Genomic DNA, 22841 nt, shown 5'->3' on the forward strand with positions numbered 1-22841 from the left:
TGTACTGCGGCGTCCCCGGGTTGCCCTCATCCTCTTCGTCACCTTTCTTCTAATCCTTGCGAAAAGTGCACATGCGCGTGCATCCGCACATTTCTTGTGAGAAATGCGCATGCGTGGGCGCACGCGCAGTTTTTTCTTGGATTAGAAGAAACGGCGACGAAGAGGAGGGAGGCAGCGTGGGGGACGCCGCAGTACAGGTAAGTGGGTTTTAATTTACATTTTAAGTACTAAAATTCATTTTTAATATAGGGGGTGGATGCGGTTGGCATAGCGGGGCTACACGGAAGGCCACACAAACGACCATGGAGTTTGTTCGTACCTCCGTAGCCCTCCGCGTAGCCCCCCTACACCCACTACGCCCAGGGCTACCAGATAGGCGAAACCTAACACATTTACCAATGCTTGTTATTTAGGTTCCTTTGTGAGCACTATTTTTTTTATCGTTTGCCTCAGCTCGTGTATCAGCACAGCGTTCACTTCATAGATGCCACGCTTCATATTTCAGATATCATTTGCATTTTGTAACCATGAGCTTCCGTTAAGTTTGTAAGAGTCTTCCTCAGAAGCACACGTTTTCACTGGCTCCAAGTGCCATTTGAGGAAACGGGGCTGTTAATCAAGTTCTTATCAGCACACATTTGTTGAGCATTCAAAGACCAAGATCAGCTGTTTTCAGAGAGCGCCTCATTTACTTAAAGTTGCTTGCTTCGGATTAACACTGCGCAGCACCTTATCCTGCAGCAAAGGGGTGCAGATGCACATCGATGGATGCTACCATGCACAGATGAAATGCTCTGCTGTCGTTAGCTGTACTACATACACGCGGCAGGCTGGTAAGTTCACCGCAGCCTTGTTAGACGTATGCTGCAAGCTCACAAGCAGGGCCGTCTTTAGCGCTGACAGCGCCCGGTGCGACAATAATTTTTGGCGCCCCCCACCCCATGACCACCTCCTCGGATTCTCTCCCTACCACCGGGCAAAAGTGCCCCTCATCTCTCCAATCATATGTTATTGCTAGACACAGCTCCCCACCTGAGGTCGGCGCCCCCTCCACAGGTCAGCTCCCAGTGCGGCTGCACCTGACGCACTGCCCTAAAGCCGGCCCTGCTCACATAATGCCAATATCGGCAAACACTCACCATCCCCTCCCAACAGCAATCTCAGAAAAATAACCAGACAAGACATCTTCTTTGTGGAAAGAAATATTGCTACAGGTTTATTAGCATTACAACGATGCCAAGATTGGTGGGTTAGCTTACGGGTGATCCCAAGGCAGGCATCCCCTCGCCGCCTGCCACCTAATGAGCCAAATTACACCGGGGCCTTGCCCAACGGTGTTTGCCATATTTTGGGGGAGGGACGACACCTCCCACCAGTGGGCCAATAGCCCACCCCTTTTGCTCACGCCCCATAGCAGGGCGGAGCCTGCCAGGCAACCCTCGGCTGCTCAGGTCCACAACTGCCTGTGGGACTAACGGGGCGCCGTCGCTCCTCCAGGGTCTAACCGGAGGACCTCCATGTGGATATTTGGCCTTTGCACCCTTGTTGTGCTCCTGCAGAGGGTACCCATATGTACCTTACAGCCTCTGGATCACCCTGTAACTCCGCCACAGCTCTGGGTATGGCAACCGTCATTCCAGAGCCCCCCACCATATAGCCTTACTTACTTACACCCTGCTGCCCCTAAGGCCTCCTCCAAGTCAAGTAAGAACAGGTCCATGCCAACTCTGGACAAGTGTACCCCATCATCCTCCCAACACCCTGTGGCCTTAGTGTGCAGTAACCCATGACGGTGAATCTCCTCATGGCGCTGTTGACCTTCCTGCAAGAGACCTCCACGGCTTCCCTTGATCGTGCCTCCTGCCACACCAGCCGGGGTGTTATCTCAGACCACCATATTTCACAGGTCCCCAGCTGACTGCTCAACTTACACATGGTGACAGTCATTTCATGGATTAGTGCCCTCCCACCCACAGATGCCAGGTCGTTCCCTCCCAGGTGTATCACCAATACATTAGGAGGGGGAATCCCCCCCCCCAGTCTCTGCTGCAGCTTCTCCAGTAAGCAGGTCCAGCGCATGCCTGGGTATCCTAGCCAGATAATGTCTGTGGCCATGAGACCGTGTCTCCATTTTCTGTTCTCGGCCCACCGTGCCAATCGCAAAACGCCCGAATGGCCAATCACCCAGACCATAGTCCCTGGCAATTAAAGAGATGAAAGTTTGCAAGATTTTATTGACTCAATTCACATCTACAAATTAAAATGTACATATTGCACTTCACTGCAAGCCACCGGCATCTGGTGCCGCAAAATTGTTCTTTATGTCCATCAATTGTTCACCAAACATTATATTGCCTCACTGACTTTTTTAATAATTATGTGTACTTATTAAATCACACTGCACACCACCGGCATCAGTTGCCGCAAAATGTTCATGATGTCCCACGCTTGTCAGTATCATCCCCTTCCCTAGTCCACAGCCCCAACATAGTGCCTTCAGGAACGGATGTATTTTTTGTAACACTGGGACTCCCAATGCCCCACTTGCTTGATGCGTTCAGCTGACAGTCCTGCCCTAAACGCTGTGGTAGCTGCTCCTATGCGGAATGAATGGCTGCAGAAACGTTTACCCTGTACCTTTTTTCCTGACAACTCTAAACATGCCTGCATGATGCTCTGTATTTGGAACTTGGTGAGGGGGGTACTGTCTTCATGTATCAATAGGTAACCTTCAGTTGCTGGGTGCAGCGCTAGGTAGGCAGACACCAGGCGCACTGAGCAGTATCTGGCAGTTTCAAGCTGATGCAGCACAATTACCTTCCCCTCCCCTCCCCGGCTTGGTCCATTTTTGACCTCCTTAACCATATTGTGAGGGCGTCTCCCGCCAGGCTGGCATCTTGCCTGCTCAATGCAACACCAGATTTGTCCTGCTTGGACCTCGCTACCAACTCGCCTACTCTTAGGGCCCCAAAGAAGGCCAGGCTGAAAGTGGCCGAGAACAGTGCTGCTTCAAACGGTGAATTTGTAGCCCTGTGCACCCAGTCTAGCATCCCCTGCAGTGTTTCAAAATCAATAGGGGACCTAGTGTCTGGCAGTCTTGGTTCGCACCTGGCCCAGCCCTTAAGCGCTGCCCTGATTAAGAAAGATTTTGTTGGATCCTCCTGCCCCAGTAGTCTTGCATGGTGGCTTATTGCTGACAAATGGCTCGCTATCCAAGGGTGGCTCTTCCCCTCGTCCCTGGCCCAAATAACAAACTTCTGCACCCTGCACTGTAGTGAAGCTTTCCCTTCGTCCCAGGCTCCTGTCACTGTACAAAACTTTGCCACACAAGCTCTGTAACGCTTACTGGTCCTTGGCGCCAGGGACAGCTCGCCCAGCCCCCTCAGTCGCCTTTCCACTTCAGCAGGAACCAGAGGTGAGGCGGGAAAGGTGTCATGTCCTCTCTCGCTCTCGGCCATGCCTCCCGGAACCGGCACCACTGAAAACGAGAGAGAGCGTCAGCTGCTATGTTCTGCACCCCTTGGATGTGTCGCGCCCTGCATTCTGCATTGTTGACTAGGCAAGCTCGCACCAGTTCCCTCAACAAACACAAAACTAGGGGACAGGTCGCCGACTGTGAATTGATGGCCTGAACCACAGCCATGTTGTCCGACCAGAACACCACCCTTCTCGCTGATAGTACTGCCGGCCAAAGGTGCAGAGCTAACACTATCGGGAACAATTCCAGGACTGTAATGCGGGCAGTGATTTTCTTCTTGTGCCAAGCATTGGGCCATTTCTGCACGCACCACTCCCTGTCCAGGATCACCCCAAAACCTTCTCTACCTGACGAGTCAGTATAAAGTGCAAGTTCAGTACTCTCCGCCCAGGGTGCCCTCCATATAACTGACCCATTGAAACTCTCCAGAAAAGTAGCCCACATGGAAAGGTCCTCCTTCATACCTTTGTTTAGCTTCACCATGTGGTGTTTTCTTCTATATCTTTGCCGTTGCCCTGGCTAGCCTACGTGCAAACACCCTCTCGGCTGGTATTACCCTAGCTGCAAAGTTGAGTTTCCCCAGCAGGCTTTGAATGCAACCCAGGGATGCCTTGTCCTGACCTGATAATGACTGAATCTGGTTTGCTAAATCCTGCACAGGAAACTGCGCAACCCATGGGCATGCATCTGTCGTAAAAGTACCTGTCATCCAGCCTGAAACCCAGCAGGTGTTGGCTGCTCGGGTGGACTGGCAGCAAGCGAAACACCGATTCGATGTCCGCTTTTGCCAACCAAGCCCCCTTGCCCGCCCTCCTGACTAGGTCCACTGCTACATCCAGCGTACAATACGTGACAGAGCAAGATCCCTCCTCAAGCCAGTGGTTGACAGATTCTCCCTCAGAGTAGGACAAATGATGGATTAGTCTGAAAGACCCTGGCTCCTTCTTGGGCACCACCCCCAGAGGCGAGAGAACAACATTGTCCAACGGGGGCCGCTGAAAAGGTCCCGCCACCCTGCCCATAGCCCTCTCTTTTTCCACCTTAGCTCTGACTACTGCTGGTTGTTCCCTTGCTGACCTAAGATTGTCTGCCTCCCGACTCCCCAACGTGCCCACATAGGGAATCCTGAAACCTTCGCTGGAACCTTGCAGCAGTAGAAAGCCATCCTGCTTATTTGGGTACCGTCTAAGGAGAGCCATGAGGTTGGCCAGGCTGACTGGTGAGGGGACCTTGACTGCCTGCCTGGTAACTGGGGTGACATCCAGAGGGAGTGGGGGTACTGCTGGAGTTGACAGATGAGACAACAGGGTGCTGTTACAGGGAGGGGGGAGGATAGTGACATGGTGTTTGGTTGTGCATATGTCCTCAACTATCCTGCTTGTCTTTGCCGGCGGGCAGATTCTCCTGTTGAGCGTGACACTGGACCGCAGGGTGTGATCCATCACAAGAGTCACATGAATGCTGGAATTTGCACGGTTTGCCCAATGAGCATGACCCTTTGTTGAACAATCGGCATGTCCCTGGGGAAAACCTCTGAAAGCCTCCTCTCTGTCCACCCCTTCTGAACCCACGTTGAAATGTCTGTTTAAAACCATGCGATTCCCACCGAAAAGAGCCTTTGCCGGTCCCCCGCCCTGCCTTGCCTTGAGTCTCAGTGGTTTGCTGTGCTCGGGAACCCATGTGGCCAACCATAGCTGGACCTCCTTCTGGTCCCACGCCATCTCAGGACACATAGACATCTTTTTCCTGAACTCTCTGTCATAGTTCAACCATCCACTTCCACCCCACTTCATCGCCTCCTTTTGGATTAACCTGCCATATTGCAAGAGCCCCTGCGCTACCTCAGGTTGTTTTTCTATGATGACGGCAGACAAAATGGAGAAAGCTTCAAGCCAATTTTCTATGCTCTTCTCAGGCCAGGTCTGAAACTTTACCTTTTTGTCTTCTTCTTTTACACCCGCTTTCCAGGCATCTATGCCATCCTGGCCAAGTAATAGCAGGGAGAAAATGTCTATCAGTTTGTGCGTCTAAATGGCTTCCTTGGCCGCCTGGGGCACCTGCCATGCCAGTGAGCAACGGCCAGATAGCAGTGGCGCTGCTGTAACTAACTGTGCAGGCGCAGGAGGCTTGCACAACTGTTGGGGAGATACCATTGTGGGCACCGGACTAGGTAGTGGCCCTGCTGCGAGGTCTCTAGTTCCAGAAAGGGGAATGACACTAGCAGAGCTGGTGGACGGTAGCGGCCCCACCCCTGCGGCCGGAGTGTCCGTGCCTGTGCTTGCTGTCTTCGGGAGTGGCAGGCTGACTGTCGTGGGTGCACTTACTTCTCCCACCACTGCCCTAGCCGAATTAGAAGCAACTTGATTGGTCACCCCTGTTAAAACCAGAGATGCAATTGCAGGGACCGCTTGTTGTGCTTGATGACCGCAACCCTGATTCCCCAGGCCGCTGCAGCCACACGCGCCCCTCCTTCATCCAAGCCTGTCTTGCCCCCCACCTGCGATGAGCTGGGCCCAGGATGTCCTGCTCTGACCTCTGCCATAAAGTCCCTCATCGTGTCCAAGATCTTACCCAGGTCTTCCTGGGTGGCGAATTTCGCTGCAGCCGCCACGCTGTCCGGGGGGATAGCCGAACCCATGGGCGGGGAAACGATCGGCTGGGAACCAGTGTCTCTAGGTACAGGCAGTGCCTTGGTCTTGGGGGTGGCGGATCCGCCGGAAAGTCCTTAGTCGTAGGCTTGCGTACCCGCTTGGGCCTAGTTGAACCCGACTCCAAACTGTGCTCCTGCTCTGGGATAGGGGCGTCGACGACAATCCCCAAATCTTCCAGGTCCCCTGCATTCAAGAGAGCCGTGGCCCTTGCCATACCTTTGGTCTTGGCCCTCATGATAAATGCTGCCCACTGAGCCTCCTGGGACATTTCGGGCAGGGAGTATTCGACCTGAGACGTCTGCGAAAATAGGGGGGGAGCAACCTGGCCTTCCATGCCGCCTCGCTGGCCCGACCGCCAAAACAATCTGAGGAGACAAAAGTAGAAGCAGCACAAACCCCCACTGCATTCCCCTTGTTCTCCGTTGGAGTTACAAGGCCTAATCCACCAGCTGTTCCTGTCCCTTCCCCTCCTAATACTCACATGTTCTGAATTGTCCGGTAGACCTTATTCCGTGTGCCCCTATTTCGGATTCCGTGTGTGCTCTGCGTGCGGAGATGAAGAAAAACAAGTTAAAATTCGCCCCAGGGTTCGGACCGGAGTCATGCCCCCCCAGGTGACCTGTCCCCTTTCAGTAGTCAAACACAAACTTCAATCACAGGTCTGCCTGCCTGTCCCCCCCCTTCGGTGTGCGCCCTATCCATACCTGCTCCTGTTCCCTGTCAACGCTTCCTTGCATGGTGATTGTCTTTCGCTCCGGCGAGACCTGAAATTATAAATAAAACATTAAAAACACTCTATGCATTCTTGTATCCAGCTCCTTGCGACCCTGTCCGGTTTGCACTAAGACCCTATTGACACAGTTCCTAATCCTTGGCTGTCGTGGCCGTTTGGCGTCGTGCTTGTCGTTCTCGTGAAAGCGCTGAAATGAAAACCAACAGGAGTTAACATCTCCCCCCCTGCCTGTTAGTTAACCCGTTCCATGGCAGTGTCCCTTGAAGCCAACTAAAATGCTGTACACACTTGCCTAGTCTAGGCATACAAAAGTTTTTTTATTTTTATTTATTTCTATATATATCCCAAGGTGGCCCTCTACTCTGACCCCCTGCTGCCCCTTGCCGGATGTCCTCCGTGGCGCTGCGTGTGCCTCGCCTTGCTGCCCCAATCCTCTGCCCTGGTTGAGAGCCGCTACCGCTGCGCTGCCGATGCCGAAACCACCGTGCCTGAAAAAGTACATGCGCGCGCATGCCGCCACGTGCACACGGACCCGCAGGGCTGCGTAAGTCTGCGTAGTCAGGCCACAGGGGAGGCGCCGAAGCACAAGCAGTCTTGTATCCATGTCAACAATGATACACCCCGTCACAGGATCCCAAAAATTACTTTATTAATTTAACGCAAGTGCAAAGCCATGAAGCACGACTCCCGTCGCAACTGGGAGACGGACGGGGTGCTGTAAAACTGAGACCTCCCCGGTGATGGGAAAAGAGGGGGTAGCGCTCTCCTGCTCCTCGCGCTTGCAGGAGGGGGGGGGGGGTGAGCTGTAGCGGCCTCCCCGCGCCTGAGACCCACTCCCCAATCCTTACTCAAATAGAGGGCCTGTACGACTCGGCCCAAGGACGCGGCAGACCCGATCGGGCACATGCCTACGGCACCGGGGACCTACGATGCATGGCGCGGGCACAAGGACACAGCAGACCCGATCGGGCACATGCCTACGGCACAGGGAACCTACGATGCATGTCGCGGGTACAAGTACACAGCAGACCCGATCGGGCATATGCCTACGGCACCGGGGACCTACGATGCATGGTGCGGGCACAAGGACACAGCAGACCCGATCGGGCACAGCCTACGGCACAGGGGACCTACGATGCATGGCGCGGGCACAAGGACACAGCAGACCCGATCGGGCACAGCCTACGGCACAGGGGACCTACGATGCATGTCGCGGGCACAATGACACAGCAGACCCGATCGGGCACATGCCTACGTCACAGGGGACCTACGATGCATGTCGCGGGTACAAGTACACAGCAGACCCGATCGGGCATATGCCTATGGCACCGGGGACCTACGATGCATGGCGCGGGCACAATGACACAGCAGACCCGATCGGGCACATGCCTACGGCACAGGGGACCTACGATGCATGTTGCGTTCCCCTATGCCCTTCCCCCACATGTGCCCGGCATCGCGTGGTAGCTGGGGCAAAACCGACATCCCCGCAGGACCTCCCCTTGAGACGCTAGTCGCCACAGGCACCGTCAGGCCCCGAAGCAAGGCCCCGGTGGCCCAGCCTGAACCTGTGCCCCCGCGGCAGCAGGAAACCCCATCGGGGTAGAGGGGGGAGCACGCGGGCAGGGGCCTGTAGCCCTGCTCCTCATACAATACACTGGGTCCGGGCCTACCCCGCACTCCCCTACATATTGTTGCCCCATCGCGCTGGCCTCCCCCGGTCCGGCAGGCCCAGCAGAGTCCCGCGGACCGACCCTGTAGTACCTGTACGACGACCCTTCCACAACACACACAACCTTCCTTAAGGTTTCCCCCTACCCGGAACCATGCCAAGCGGTCATGGAGAAGGGTGGGGGGGGGCGGGGAATGCTGCGCAAGACAGCAGACTAACCTCGTGTCCAGCAGCGGTCCAGCAGCGGTCGTCTAAACGGCGTCAGGGGTAGTGGGCAAAGAGGGTGCCCAGTGGGCAGAGGAAGGTATAAATACCTCACCCCCGCCCCCTCTCCCCAGAAGTGACGTGACCTACCAGACCCCTGAGGGTCCCAAACACTGGGAGGCTGCCTCCTGTACCTTCTTGTGGCAATAAGGCGGCCACCCTCTTAGCGGGTCTCCTGTGTGGACCCCGGCAGCCGGCAAGAAGCCATTCTCTCTCTGACACAGCTTTTCCATTACTCACCATTCCTTTGAAGCACAAGTGAGCTGTAAACATTACTGAACTAACCCGGATTTCCATTCTATTCTGTTTTTGAGTCGCTACATTTGGTATGCAAAGCAAAGAACGCCAAGTCAAAGATCTGTTTGTTAAACTTATTAATATGTCTGTAAAGCCTCAGATCATGCGGTGGCCAAAGTTTAAGATATATGGCTCTTCACGCCCTCTGTCTCATCTAGCCTCTTTTACCCCTCCCTCCCACCCGCCCTATCCCAATCGAGCCAGATGGCTCTCACATCTGAACGCCCCGTTGCTCCAATTAAACTACTTTATGCTACTGCTAATACTGTTTATGTTCACAGTTCTGGCATGTCTCCTTCTGCAGTTGAAGTACAATTCTTCAATGTAGTTCTGAATCTGATATTGCCTTCCAAGCCAATTGTTTCACTAACGCCGCTGATGAGCTTCGAGGCTTCTAAAGTATAGCGTATGTTGACCCATCTCCTCCTCTTACCGAACACGCAGACCTGTACACCCCGGCATTAGCCCTGCCCACTCTCACAGTTACACTACGTACTTGTTCTACTCCCACCCACTCCACTGAGCGGTGTTCTATACCTCATTAACATGAAGCCCAGGCCCTATGAAGTGAGGCCGCCCACTCTTGTGTGATTGAGAGTTAGGCTGTGCAGTGTTCTTTGGATGTCTCCCTGGACGGAGGCCTGAGGTGTGCAACAATTCACTTCTGGTCGCAACCAACCTGAGCCAGTCTGAGGCTGTAGATATCAAGATACAGCAAAACATTCTATGCTGTGGTTTGTCAGGCATTTTATCTCTGTGTCATGCTTAAGTATGATTGAAATCACATGAAAAAGTGAGTTCTGCATAAAAGATACTGTTCAGAAGGTTTCATTATAATCGATTGTTCTTCTGCAGCCCCTCCAGTGCTTAATTTGAGCCTGTAGATTCCGGTGCTCAGCAACAGCACTTAATCATCAGCAACAGCACTTTTCATCAGCACCAGTTAAGGACACATTCATTTATGGGGAGATTAAGTGATTTGCCCAGAGTCACAGAATGTTGAGCCAACACCGAGACTCAAACCTGGTTCCCCAGCTCCGAAGCCGGCAGCTCTGACCATTACACTACATCCGCTCCCCTCTTTCGTAGTTAATATTTAGTTCATTTTAGATGGTGCTAAGAGGAGAAATGGGCTGGTGCAAGCTGCCTCCTGAAAAGAGCCCCGGCACTTATCTTTTTTACAAATTAACCACTTAGCACCACCAAGTCTGGGGGTGCGGAAGCAACTGCTACACCCCAACTTCCAGCACTACTGGGGCTACTGAGCTCATGTGTAATTAGTTTGGGTTTGGAAATGGTAACTCAGTAAGTTAAGGGCTCGCCTCTGACATCTTTGTGTTATAATATTTGCCCAATTGATCCATGTCAACAGGACACAATCTTTCCACTCCTGAGCCTTTCCATTAGAAATCATCACTATCTGGTGCTTTTGACCAGGTCCATAGTGGAAGTAGACGTGCTCGACACCCGGCAATGCACTGGTTTGTTAAATGATAGTCCAGGTTTGGAAACCTGAGAGCCATCCAACATGGTACAACCAAACAACTTAAAAGTCAGAAATCTTGGCAGAGGCAACTCACAGTTAATCTGTACTGAATGAATGCAATGTTAATGTTAAGCTAGTTTTAGCGACACTGTTTTTTGCAGCTCTACGAAACTGTATAATTTTGTGGTAAGGAAGCGCTGTGATGTTACTACCTCTAGTTTATTGTAGTAGTTTAATAACTTTAGGAGCTTAAAAGGGTTTAAACATGCAGCATATTGTCCTCCACAACACTAATACCATTTAACATAATTACACTCATTTACACACAATCCCGCTCCACATAATTCCAATACACTCAAAAACACATAATTACTATCCACATTATAAAACCGCACACTATGCCACATAATTCCACTACACAAAACCACTCCACAACACATAATTCCATGTCACACCATGCCACAACTAACAATCCCAATCCAACACACATAAATCCACTACACACCACATACATCCACTCCAATCCATAACATATATGTGAGAGACATTTACAACGCCAATAGCTCTAACTCTTGTACTTTTTTTTAAACAACCAAACACACAGATCTTGAGCATAGCTCCAACTTATTTGTTTTTTTTTCATCACCAAAAAGGCAAAGATATCCACACAGTTCAATACTACACAATTCAACTCAACACATTTCCAATTCCCAACACATAATTCAACACCAAACAACATAATACAAATCAACAACACAATTACACAACCCACCACATACATCAAATTCACGCCACAAAATTCAACTGCTCACCATATAATTAAACTCCACTACATACCACTACAAAACACAAAATACCATTCCACATAATTACACTCTATAACACACAATCCCACTCCACATAATTCCAGTGCACTCAATACCACAAAATTACTATCCACATATTTCCACAGCACACCATGCCACATAATTCCACTACACAAATCCACACCACTCCACACAATTCCACGCCACACAATTACACAACTAATCCAATCCAGCCCACATAATTCCACAACACACCACATAAATACACTCCTTAACACATAGGTAAAAGACATTGCTATCAGGGGAGAGGGTGTGGCTTAATTTGAAGCTGGGGATGGTTCCAGTCTGGCTAGAGGCTCAAACATCCTGTGATTCTGGGCAAATCACTTAATCTCCCCATGCCTGAAAATGAATGTGTCTGAAATGCAACTGGTGCTCATGTAAAGCGCTCTGATACCTTCAGGTCGCGTTTGTGCTATATAAAACAGCAAAAAATGCAAATAGCTCTAAACTCAAACAAATGCCAGACTGAATGCATTTCCTATGCTTGTTTTAGGACGTATGCCCTGTATGGAGAAACTGCGATATCCGAAATGATGAAAGACTTGCAGAAGACATATGATGGAGGTTAAAGCACACGTGCATGTGAGCTGGAGTCGGCTGTTCTCTGAGACAGGAAGCGTGCAGAGTTGCACGTGAGCTAGCGGCACTCTTCGGCTCTCGGCGCTACCTGTCAGCGTGCCCTGGGGGTTTTCCAGCCGGTAGGGTCTTCGGGTGTCCTGCAGCCGGGGTCAGGCGGTGTACACAAGCAGATGCCTGCTCCTTCGGGTGAGTCTGCCCTTTCTCTGTGTGTGAGTGTTAGCCACGAGATCCTCTGGCTGACGTCATCACACGCCCCTGCTCGCCCCTCCCCGCCGGAGACCCATAAAAGGAGCAGGGCAACAACAGATGCACCGGGCACCCACAGATCCCAGTGCACGGGGCAGACCGCATCACCTGAGAGTGGCACCGGACCGAGAGAGGGCAGAGGAGCTAAAAGTGGCAACGACCCCTGAGAGTCGCATAATACCCTGAGAGTGGCACAGGTCTCCTAACAGTAACAGAGAGACCCCAGCAGACCGGCGGAGGAGAGTTGTAAGAGGCGACGACCGGTGCTTGGCACACACAGGTGGGTGAGGCACTGTCTGCATGCCTGCCCACCGCTCTGTGCCAGCTCTGCCCTCACGGGCATACTTCAACCATGTTTTGGGGGATGGAGTGTCAATGCAGGGAAGGGCACAGACAGAGCCTTTGGGAGGGCATAGTACACTTGTTCGCGGAAAGGGAGAGTGCTGTAACGACACAACTCGAAATGGGCTTATAGAGACTTTAGAAAGGCACAGATGGAAAATTTGCATTCCAACGCTCACTTGCTGTGTGATCTTGGGCAGTTCATTGTCTCTACCATGGTCTCAGTTTGCTGCCGGGGGGCTTAAATACCTGTATGTGAAAGATCGTCGTGCAGCCACATCTTTGACTGTGCTCCCCTTCACACACCACCCTTCAAGGCCATCTCTAGGCGGCCCTGCTTTTCCTTCACTGTGGGGCAGAGCTTTAAATGGGAAAAAATAAGTGCAGGTGCTAATTAAAATGAACAAGAGGTGCAGTGAGGGATCGGGGTAGGGATGGGGCTAAGGGCACCAGGCGATGATACTTAACGACTTCTATATCATTTGCAGCACACACCGAAACACATGAGAAATGTGTTTATATAAACAAAGCAGGTTAACTTATTACAAAAATGAAAGAGAAATGTGATAGTATGTTAACATTTCCTTTTTTTGCAATGGTTGCACCTTATTAATGCCATACTGTTAATTGCTGTTGTTTAGCACAATACTATATATTTTTGAGCACGCGAGTAGGAAGAAATTGAAAATATCCCCACTTCGATCCAAAGTTCTTATAGTACGAAGCAAATCATCCTAACCCTCCCCAGAAGATATCTCTTGTCTCTTCCATCGATCTATCCATTCATCCTTTCATCCTACCATTTACCTGCTGACGTCCACCATTTAAGCTTTACATTCTGTCGTCTATTCAGTCTTTCATCCATCATTCAGTTTTTCACCATTCCGTCCGTCTGCCCTTCATATCCAAACCTATCCATCCATCCATCTCCAAAACTATTCACTCATCCATCTCTTTAACCACTCTCTCGCTCATCCATCAATCCTTTCGCTCATCTATCCATCAACCCTTTCACTCCTTCATTCCATCCACCCTTTCATTTCATCCACCCTTTCACTCAACCTCTCCTATCACTCATCCATCTTCCACCCTTTAATCAATTCTCCCTCCCTTTCATTCATTCATCCAATCTTTCACTTATCCACCCATCATCCGCCATTTTATCCAATCATCCACGTTCTTTCACCCATCCATCCATGCTTTCACTCATCAAGCCATCTAAACATCCACCCTTGCTCACTCATCTATCCACTCACTCACTCACCCACCCATCCTTCCTACTACGTTATTTATGAATCTTTGTCGCCAAGTAGATATGTACATACAAAGTGCCACCCATTTTCTTTAAAATACCCCCTGAGAGTGTTTTGATTCTCTCTCTCTTTCTCTCACTTTTTCCTTACAAAAAACAGGCATACAAATGCAGACAAACACACAAACATAAGCAGACACACAAAAGACTCAGGTATTGATAAAAGCCATGTTATACTCTTAACCGACCATGGCTTTTTTAATTGCCACCAGGGCCGGTCTGGCTGTAGCCTGATTGCCACTGCCAGGGGACTGCCATGAATCCTGTGTTTGCACAAATGCACAGGATAGTGTGAATGTGATTGACAGCACAGGGCCTGCACGGACCCTGCTCTGTCAAACGCAGCGTGATGGTGAGCACCCGGACATTATTCAAATGAGCCCTGCTAAATAGCACAGTTGGGGCTCAGATCGGGGCTACAGAAGCGGTGCCTTGGCTGCCAGAGACACGTTCCACTCCTGCTCACCAGCAGTCACAGCCAATAAGCCTACCTTTTCATGAGTACCAGTACTCTCCTCGGCAGTAGAGAAGTGCCGGTACTCAGAGTGATAAATCTAAGATGGGATGTATGACATTACAACGCGTGTCATTACAACGCGTGCAGTTACATCGCATGCGTTACAACGCATGCGATGTTACAACGCTATGCCATTACAGCGCAAGTCTTTACATCGACTTGCGCTAGATGGCGTCCTAACATTAGAAAAGTGTAATTTACTATTCCAACTCCAGTCCACTTAACAGTAGGGAAGGTGTTGGGATAGTAAACTACACTATTTGTAATGTTAGCACGCCATCTAGCACAAGTCGATGTAAAGACTTGCGTTGTAATGGCATTGCGTTGTAACATCGCATGCGTTGTAACGCATGCGATGTAAAGGCTGCGCGTGGTAAAAACCGCGTTGTAATGGCTGTTCCCCCCCCGGAATCCGCATCAGCGGATCCACCAGAAAGCTTTACATGGTGCCATGCTCTGCCCTGCCCCTCCCTGCCGTAACTAGTGACCCTGCAGATATCCACCCCTCACCCCGTCAGGAGAGGCATCAGCGCCGAAGACTACCCTTAAAGTAGTGACATACAGAAATGTTACTCACTCCTGCATCGCGTACTGCCTACGCCTGTCTGCACCACAGTTGCGTGTACCGGTGCACACCTGCAGGTTGCACAACAAAGTAATCACACACCACACAGATCTGCCTGTTTCATGCGGGAAGCCTGCACTGCATCTTTCAATCAATCAACCAAGATTTGTAAAGCCTGACAAATCACCCATGAGGGTCTCGAGGCACTGGGGATTCTAGTTGCTTCACCACACGTGTCTGCACTCATCATATGTATTCCTGATTCACAATTGCTGCCTGCTGGTACCTGCCTGCACCATAAATGTAAATAGGGCACTTATTTGCAAAATCCTGAGCCATGACTGATTGCACAGAGCAATTAGGATATTTGCCACCATCCATGACTTTCTGGACCATTACCGCTTGTTTCACATCTGCCCACACCCGCCACATGGGTAGGCCGCAGACTCTTGCATAATTACTGCCTGTTGAAAACCAAGACTGACTGCCGCCACGCATCAGGCGTTAGACTAACGCATTTATTGCAGGTGGGCGCTTCACCACACTGAAATGCATTAGTCATGCAATTATAGACCACCTGCCTAGGGGCACAGCGTCAAGCGTCAAGCATCGCGCTGATGTCCGCTACTCTGCTTGTAGAGTGTTAATGTACTTGATAAGATATACTTACAGATCAAAGGAACTCTCTGCTCCGGTGCCCGATTGGGGAATATCATCACCCAAAGATAAGGAACTGTTGAATAAAGTCGTCCACAAGGTAGTTATAATCCAAATGTTTATTGGAACAAAGGCACCGTCAGAGCACACCACCTTCAGTCATTCTCCCTGGCTAACCGTAGATCAGAATACCGGTTGCCAGGATGAACGACTGAAGAATGGAATATAACTTTTAAAGATAAACGTGGTGAACATTCCTCGCGCAAAGGCACGAGGAACAAAATTACATAAACAATCAACTTAAAGGAACACAACACATCTTCCCCTTAACAAAAACAAAAGGATAAGTTACAATGCGAGTAATGATAAATAAAATTTTACAAAAAAAACCACATTAGATAAATTGCTCAACGTCAATTAGATTGATCATCGCATATAAAATCATCTAACCATTTTGGTTTATTACGTGTGCGAGCAGAACGTTCACCAACATCATCAGTACAATCTTCAGTGGTAACTGCATCTGAACGTTCACCAACATTATCAATACAATTCTCAGTGGTGATTGCTGCTGCACTGTTACTTTCATCAGCAATTATAGTTAAGTCATCCATAACAGCTGTAGCCTTGTTAACATTATCATATACATTAGTAGTGTCTGCTGAAACACCATCATTAAGTATCGTGCCAGGAGCCTCCGGACTAACACTAGTATCAACCATGCTACCCTCCGCAAAAGAAGATTTACCAGCCGGGAAGTCACCAGCGCCAGCAACAGGAGACTCTACAGCAACACGACAATCAACACTGGTATCCTCCAGAACACTGGGATAAGAAGTATTGGTACTGCTAGATCCATTGCAAATAAGGTCATCATCAATAAAAAAGTACTGAGACGCCTTTCTTGACAAGGCTGGATCCTCAGTACTTTTGTATAAATGAATTTCACCTTTAAGAACTGCAATACGCTTCAAATCCATACTTTCCCATCATGCAATTGCACAGCATTGCGAAAGATTTTAACGACTTTCATAGGTTCAGAATATTGACTCTCTCCTTTCTTTACTTTCCAAGGTTTCTTGACCTTAACCCAGGTACCTACACTAATGTCACAAGTTTTTACATTATGTTTGAGATCATAAACTTCTTTGCTTTTTAAACGCTGGTTCTCAATTCTAGACCTTAGGACATCCATGGATACACAAGGTTTGTGAGCATCAAACATCCATTCTGGATTACATTTGGTTAGAACAGTTCTTCCTCTCATGACCTCAAAAGGTGATACCCCTAAAACGTCATGAGGAGAAGTACGATACATCCAAATGGTTTTGAATAAATGCAATTCCGAATCATTATTGTTGCTAATTGCGGATTGTATGGCATTTTTTAATACTCTGTTGAAGCGTTCGATCATTCCGCTTCCACTTGGATTGTACAAAGATGTAGTGCAATGTCTTATTCCTACTTTATCAAAGTAGCTTTTAGCTATTTTTGAAGTAAATTGGACGCTATTGTCACTAACAAGCAGTGCAGGAAGTCCTTCACCAACAAAAACACAGTCCAGGAATTTTATAACTTACTCAGAGTTAACCTTATCAACAATTTTCAAAACCGGCCATCTTGAAAAAAGATCAATTGCAGCCAATACATATTTGTTTTGAGAACCAATGGGTCCCATTATATCCACAGCGACTGTATGCCATGGTGCTTTAGGAATTATGGGATCGGCCGTAGGCGGTCTAAGAGTGACAAGTGTTTTATCAGAATTGCCACTCCATACACAATTTCTGATGGCCCTCTCAGTTGCCAAATCCATGCCTGGCCACCAATACCACTGCTTAATCCTCTGTTTGGTTTTAACTATACTGCCATGTACTTCATGACACATTTTAATAATGTCATCTCTGATTTGTGAAGGAAGAATGACTCTGTCTCCTCTCCTAATGTTCTCATGTGATATCGATAGTTCATCACGAACCTCCCAAAACTGTTTAAATTCATCTGACAATCTATTCTTGGATGGCCATCCATTAGTAATAAACTAAAATAATTTTTTCAATACATTGTCCTTCTCATAAAGCCTTTTCCATTCACACTTATCAATGTTAGGTAAACCTTGATCATGGACTAATGCAACTTGAATATTTTCCCATTCATGATCAGAACTGTCCAACATGCTTGTGGGCATTCGTGACAAAAAATCTGCCAATACATTCTCCTTACCAGGGACATAAACGATTTTGTAAATGTAATCTTGCAATCTTAATGACATCCTAGCAATCCTAGGAGAAGCATTGAATAATCCTTCAGTGGTCAAAAGTTTTACCAAGGGTTTATGGTCTGTGCGAAGAATGCATGGTCTACCCCACACAAATGCTCTAAAATGTTCAAGAGACCAGATGCAAGCTAAAGTCTCTTTTTCTATTACTGAGAACTTTTCCTCAGTTGGTGAGAGAGCACGGGAAGCATAAGCAATAATTAATTCCTTTCCTTCTGAATTAACTTGGGAAAGAACACCCCCCCCCAAACCTTTATTGCTTGCGTCTACAGTAATAACGTTTTTAAGTTCTTGATCAAAAGCACTTAAGGCTGGTGCATCAGAAAATGATCTCTTGATTCCTTCAAATTCTTTATCACAATCAATAGACCAATTAAACTTGTTCTTATTTTTGAGTAATTGGCGTATGTTAAAAATTTTACTCGAAAAATTGTGGACAAATTTGGAGTAAAACTCCACTAATCCAATAAATGAACGTACTTCATCTTTGTTCTTAGGGTGAGGGGCGTTCATTATAGAATCCACCAAGGAAGGTTTTGTGGATACTCCCTCACCACTAATTACATGTCCTAGGTAAGTAATGGACTTTACAGCAAATTTGCACTTAGTATGTTCAACAGTTAAGCCTTTTTGTTCCAGCGTATTTAACACCTCCTTGAGCATAGAATCATGTTCCTGTCTGTCTTTTCCAAAAACTAGAATATCATCTTGAAAACACCGTACCTTGTTAAATTTACTAAAAATATAGTGCATCGATCTTTAAAAAATTGCCGCAGCTGAGGCAAGCCCAAAAGACAAACGTTTGTACTGGAAACTTCCTGAAGGGGTAATGAAAGCAGTTAATGGTTTACTGTCATTAGTGAGTGGAATCCGATGATATGCAGAAGATAAATCTATGGTAGAAAACCAGTTTGCATCCTTAATTAAAGTAAGCATCTCAGAAATTTTTGAGAGTGGAAACTTGTCTACCACAATATTATTGTTCAGGTGTCTAAAATCAATACAAAGTCTCAACTTTCCATTACTGCGTCGTGCAACAACAATCGGAGAAATCCATTGCGAGGATTGAATAGGTTCTATTATGTCTGCTTGAACAAGTTTCTCAAGTTCCAAACCCACCTCTTTTCTTAATAAAATGGGTATGTTCCTAACTTTATGAATTTTTGGACAAGCAATCAGGTTTTAAAATTATCTTGTGCTCAAAATCACTCATTTTACCAATTTCTTTGCTGAACACTTTTGGAAATGAATTCAAAATGTCTTTACACAAATCTGTATTGTCATCTAATAACATGACAGGATCATCGCTATTAGGGTTGAGTATAATGCCTAAACTTCCTTGATCTTTCCAGCCAAGCACTGAAGGACCCTTTCTCGAAACATATAGTTTCCCAAATGCTTCTCTTCCTTTGAATCTAAACAAAAGGGAACGATAACCAACCATATCAATCTTTTCTCCAGAGAAACCTTCAGGCTGGATATCAGGTGGAAGTAATTCCTTTTCTAATTTGTCTACAAATTTGCTTACCCAGACCTCCAAATTCACAATAGTGTATGGCGATCCCGAATCAGCATATACTTGCACATTCACACCACCAAACGAAATTAAGCACAACGGTTTCTTTTTGTTGTCCAATTTCTTATCAATAATATTTAGTAAAAATAACTCTCTGCCTTCATAATCACCATTGCCAGAATTCTCAGTGCTTGTGATTATATGGGAAGAGAGCCTTTTGACCAACTGTTCATCATCATCAGAATTATTTTTATTTCCATCAACATATTTCACTTTTTGAATTTTTTTTTGTGGCAAACTTTGGCAAAATGTCCCGCAATATTACAATTAGAGCATCTTTGTTTCAATGCGGGACAAAATTTACTAGAAGCCAAATGTGAACTACTATCACAGCGATAACATTTAAAATTGTCATTCTTATTGGAGGACTCATACTTTGACGATTTAGAATTCCATTTTCTATTTTTATCAGAAGTATTCTCTCTAATTTTACTGACAGTAACTTCAGTTTTTTCATCCACTTTAGATTCTTTTTTAAGGGCTTTCGCACTCCTGCTGGCTAACTCTGCCTTTCTTACAAGGGCTAAAATGTCCTTTAATTCTGCATCACCATTGATCCATAAACGCTCTTGAATTGAAGGGTCCCTGGTGTGTATGACCACTTGGTCTCTTATGAATTGATCCTGTAAGTGATCAAATTTGCAGTCATCTGCAATAATTCTAAGGGCAGATACATAGTCCTTGATAGACTCATTAGGTTCTTGTTTTCTATGAAAAAATGTGTATCTAGTAATGCCAATACAGACCTTGGGAGCAAAATAATTGTCAAAATCTATAAGAATGGTTAAAAATTCATTAGTGTCACCACTTACTACTCCCTTCTGCATGCGGTCATATGCTTTTATTCCACCAGGACCAACAGAATGTAAGAAAATAGATTTCTTCCTGTCAGCTGACATCTTGTTATCTTCATCAATAGTTTTGATGAAATTAAAAAAATATGCCTTCCAGTCTAACCATTTCATACAATGTTCGATTCCAGCAGGCCGGAAAGGTTGAGGAGGCTGAATAGTATAACTTTGTGAAGCCATGTTGAAACAGAATTACTATGTTGTTGTAAGATAAAATTAATAAATAATAATAACAAAAATAAGAAAGAAAGAAAAAAAAATTGATTAGCACTCAGAAACACTCAATTATGAGTAAAATACCCAGTACCAGTAGCGTTGTATTGAATAAGGATGTTGAATTCACTCTGTATCGTGTAGAAAGAAGATTTCCATTCCCTGTTTATGGCTTCAAGTAAACACAAAATGGTGTCACGTTTCCCTGCGTGACATCAATGACGAGGGAACGCTGAAACGTGCTGCCGTTCTGCATCAAAAGTAAACAATTGGATTAGGCAATCGCCCAGAGCTTGCGCAGCACAACGTGCACGAGGATCGCCGCGACTCGCACAGCACAACGTGCGCGAGGATCGCCGCGAGGCATATTCGCCTCACCAACTTTAATATGATGCACCTTCAACCAGCAAAATGAATATTTTCTGGACCCCAACGAAATCCGAGTAGGCACTCCGAATAAACACGGAGACTCCGCCCACCTAGCGCGCCGTGTGTGCCAGGAACAAGAAAGCCGAGAAGGACTGCGCTGCAATGAAGCACTCCACGAAGTAAAGATCCGCAAGACACAGTTCCAGAAGCAGGAGAAAACAGGTCCGTAAACGAACTTGGAACTGAAGATTTGCGAAAGAATTAAAACAATGTAGAAATTGTGGGTTCTGAAAGTCGACGCCTTTGAAGATCGTCGCCAAATTTGTTGAATAAAGTCGTCCACAAGGTAGTTATAATCCAAATGTTTATTGGAACAAAGGCACTGACAGCGCACACCACCTTCAGTCCTTCTCCCTGGCTAAACGTAGACCAGAATGCCGGTTGCCAGGATGAACAACTGAAGAATGGAATATAGCTTTTAAAGATAAACGTGGTGAACATTCCTCGCGCAAAGGCACGAGGTACAAAATTACATAAACAATCAACTTAAAGGAACACAACAGGAACCTACCACGTGACATGCGTCATAGTATTCTGTCAAACAAATGAATCCGATCCAGCAGACTGCGTGCCCGCAGCCCCTCGTGGTTCCGGGAGGCAGCGCCTAGCCTCTTGCCTGTTGTTCCGGAAAGGCGTCTGACCCACTGTGACACAGCAGTGCGGTGCTCTGATTGGCCAGAGGCAGACTGACGGGCAGGAGCAGGCAGCTGTCATGTTCCTTGCCGAGTCATCCGCCCGCCGCCTGCCAGAGTGGCACGCTTTAGTCCACTGTCCCGGCCTCTGCATGCAGCCCAGTGTTCAGGAGATCACGGAGGCCAGTCACATTCAAGACAGTGTAGCAGGAACAGGGAGTCTGGCTGTTGTAAACAACAAATCGAAGGGTTTAAAAGGTAGTTAAATCAGGTGGTGGTTGGTGCACGGGTGCTGGGGATATGTGTGCGTCATCCCGCCTCACTTCACGTCTAGATAGTAATTAGCTGCGGATGTTGGAAACTCTCAAATTTCCCATTTCCAACCATTTTTTCTTTGCATTTAAGACTTGTAGTTCTGTTTGCAATCCATTAGAAAAAAGAAAAGAAAAGAACTAGTCAGCAAAGTAAACTCTATGAACTAGGTGATAACCTCATGCATGGCATGGCAGGCCCTGGTAGAGGTGCAACACATAATTTTTGTCTGTTTTCCATACTGGCTCTTTTAAAGGGGATATTTGAAAGTACACATTAATGAAGACAATAGTAAGTCGTCTTTTACACTTACAAGAGGCGTCAGATATCAATCACCTTTATGAGATCGTTGGGTTCCAATATAAACTGGCTTGGAAGAAAAACACAAAAATGAATGTTTCCTTGTGTAATGTAACTGGTGCTCATGTAAAGCGCCCCAATATCTTAGTATCGAGTCCACGTTATATAAAAAGAACTGTAAAAAACAAAAAAAAGTGCCTCAAGCTAATTTTCGCTTGCCCCTGGTGCATCAACACACTTTGCGTAGCTATTTAAAGTAAGAATTGAACTGTACGTGGGTTAGGTACTAGAAAGTCCAAGTTCAAGTTTGATTTTATTAGATTTAGACTTCTACTGAGGTCAACAAAAGAATAAAAATACATTTTACATTTCCTCTATAAAATAAATTACAAGGTATCTTCTTTAAAATATTTTTTTAAAACACTTTAAAATGTAAAAAAATTATGGCAGACATATTCGGCCGTGTACAGTAGATATATTATATCTGAGACAAATAGGTTTTAAATTGCGACATATGGCCTCAACCAAGGTTATTTTGGGCAAGCAAACAATACATAAGGTATATCTTGCACACCTCCATTA

General features: G+C 47.2%; 1 protein-coding gene across 1 annotated transcript; it reads right to left on the bottom strand.

Moving 5' to 3' along the window:
* Window positions 1-1192: 1192 nt before the first annotated feature.
* LOC146809386 (uncharacterized) lies at window positions 1193-21658 on the bottom strand. The gene is made up of 6 exons (XM_085614339.1): window positions 21527-21658; window positions 15682-15744; window positions 6834-6893; window positions 6611-6672; window positions 3347-3478; window positions 1193-2198 (listed from the first exon to the last, which is right to left on the bottom strand). Exons 1-6 carry the CDS (start codon window positions 21541-21543, stop codon window positions 1684-1686), a joined length of 849 nt encoding a protein of 282 aa, XP_085470465.1. The 5' UTR covers window positions 21544-21658; the 3' UTR covers window positions 1193-1683.
* Window positions 21659-22841: the final 1183 nt, after the last annotated feature.

This window comes from Triturus cristatus, chromosome 7, assembly GCF_964204655.1.
Source record: "Triturus cristatus chromosome 7, aTriCri1.1, whole genome shotgun sequence".
Classification (NCBI taxonomy): Eukaryota; Metazoa; Chordata; class Amphibia; order Caudata; family Salamandridae; genus Triturus; species Triturus cristatus.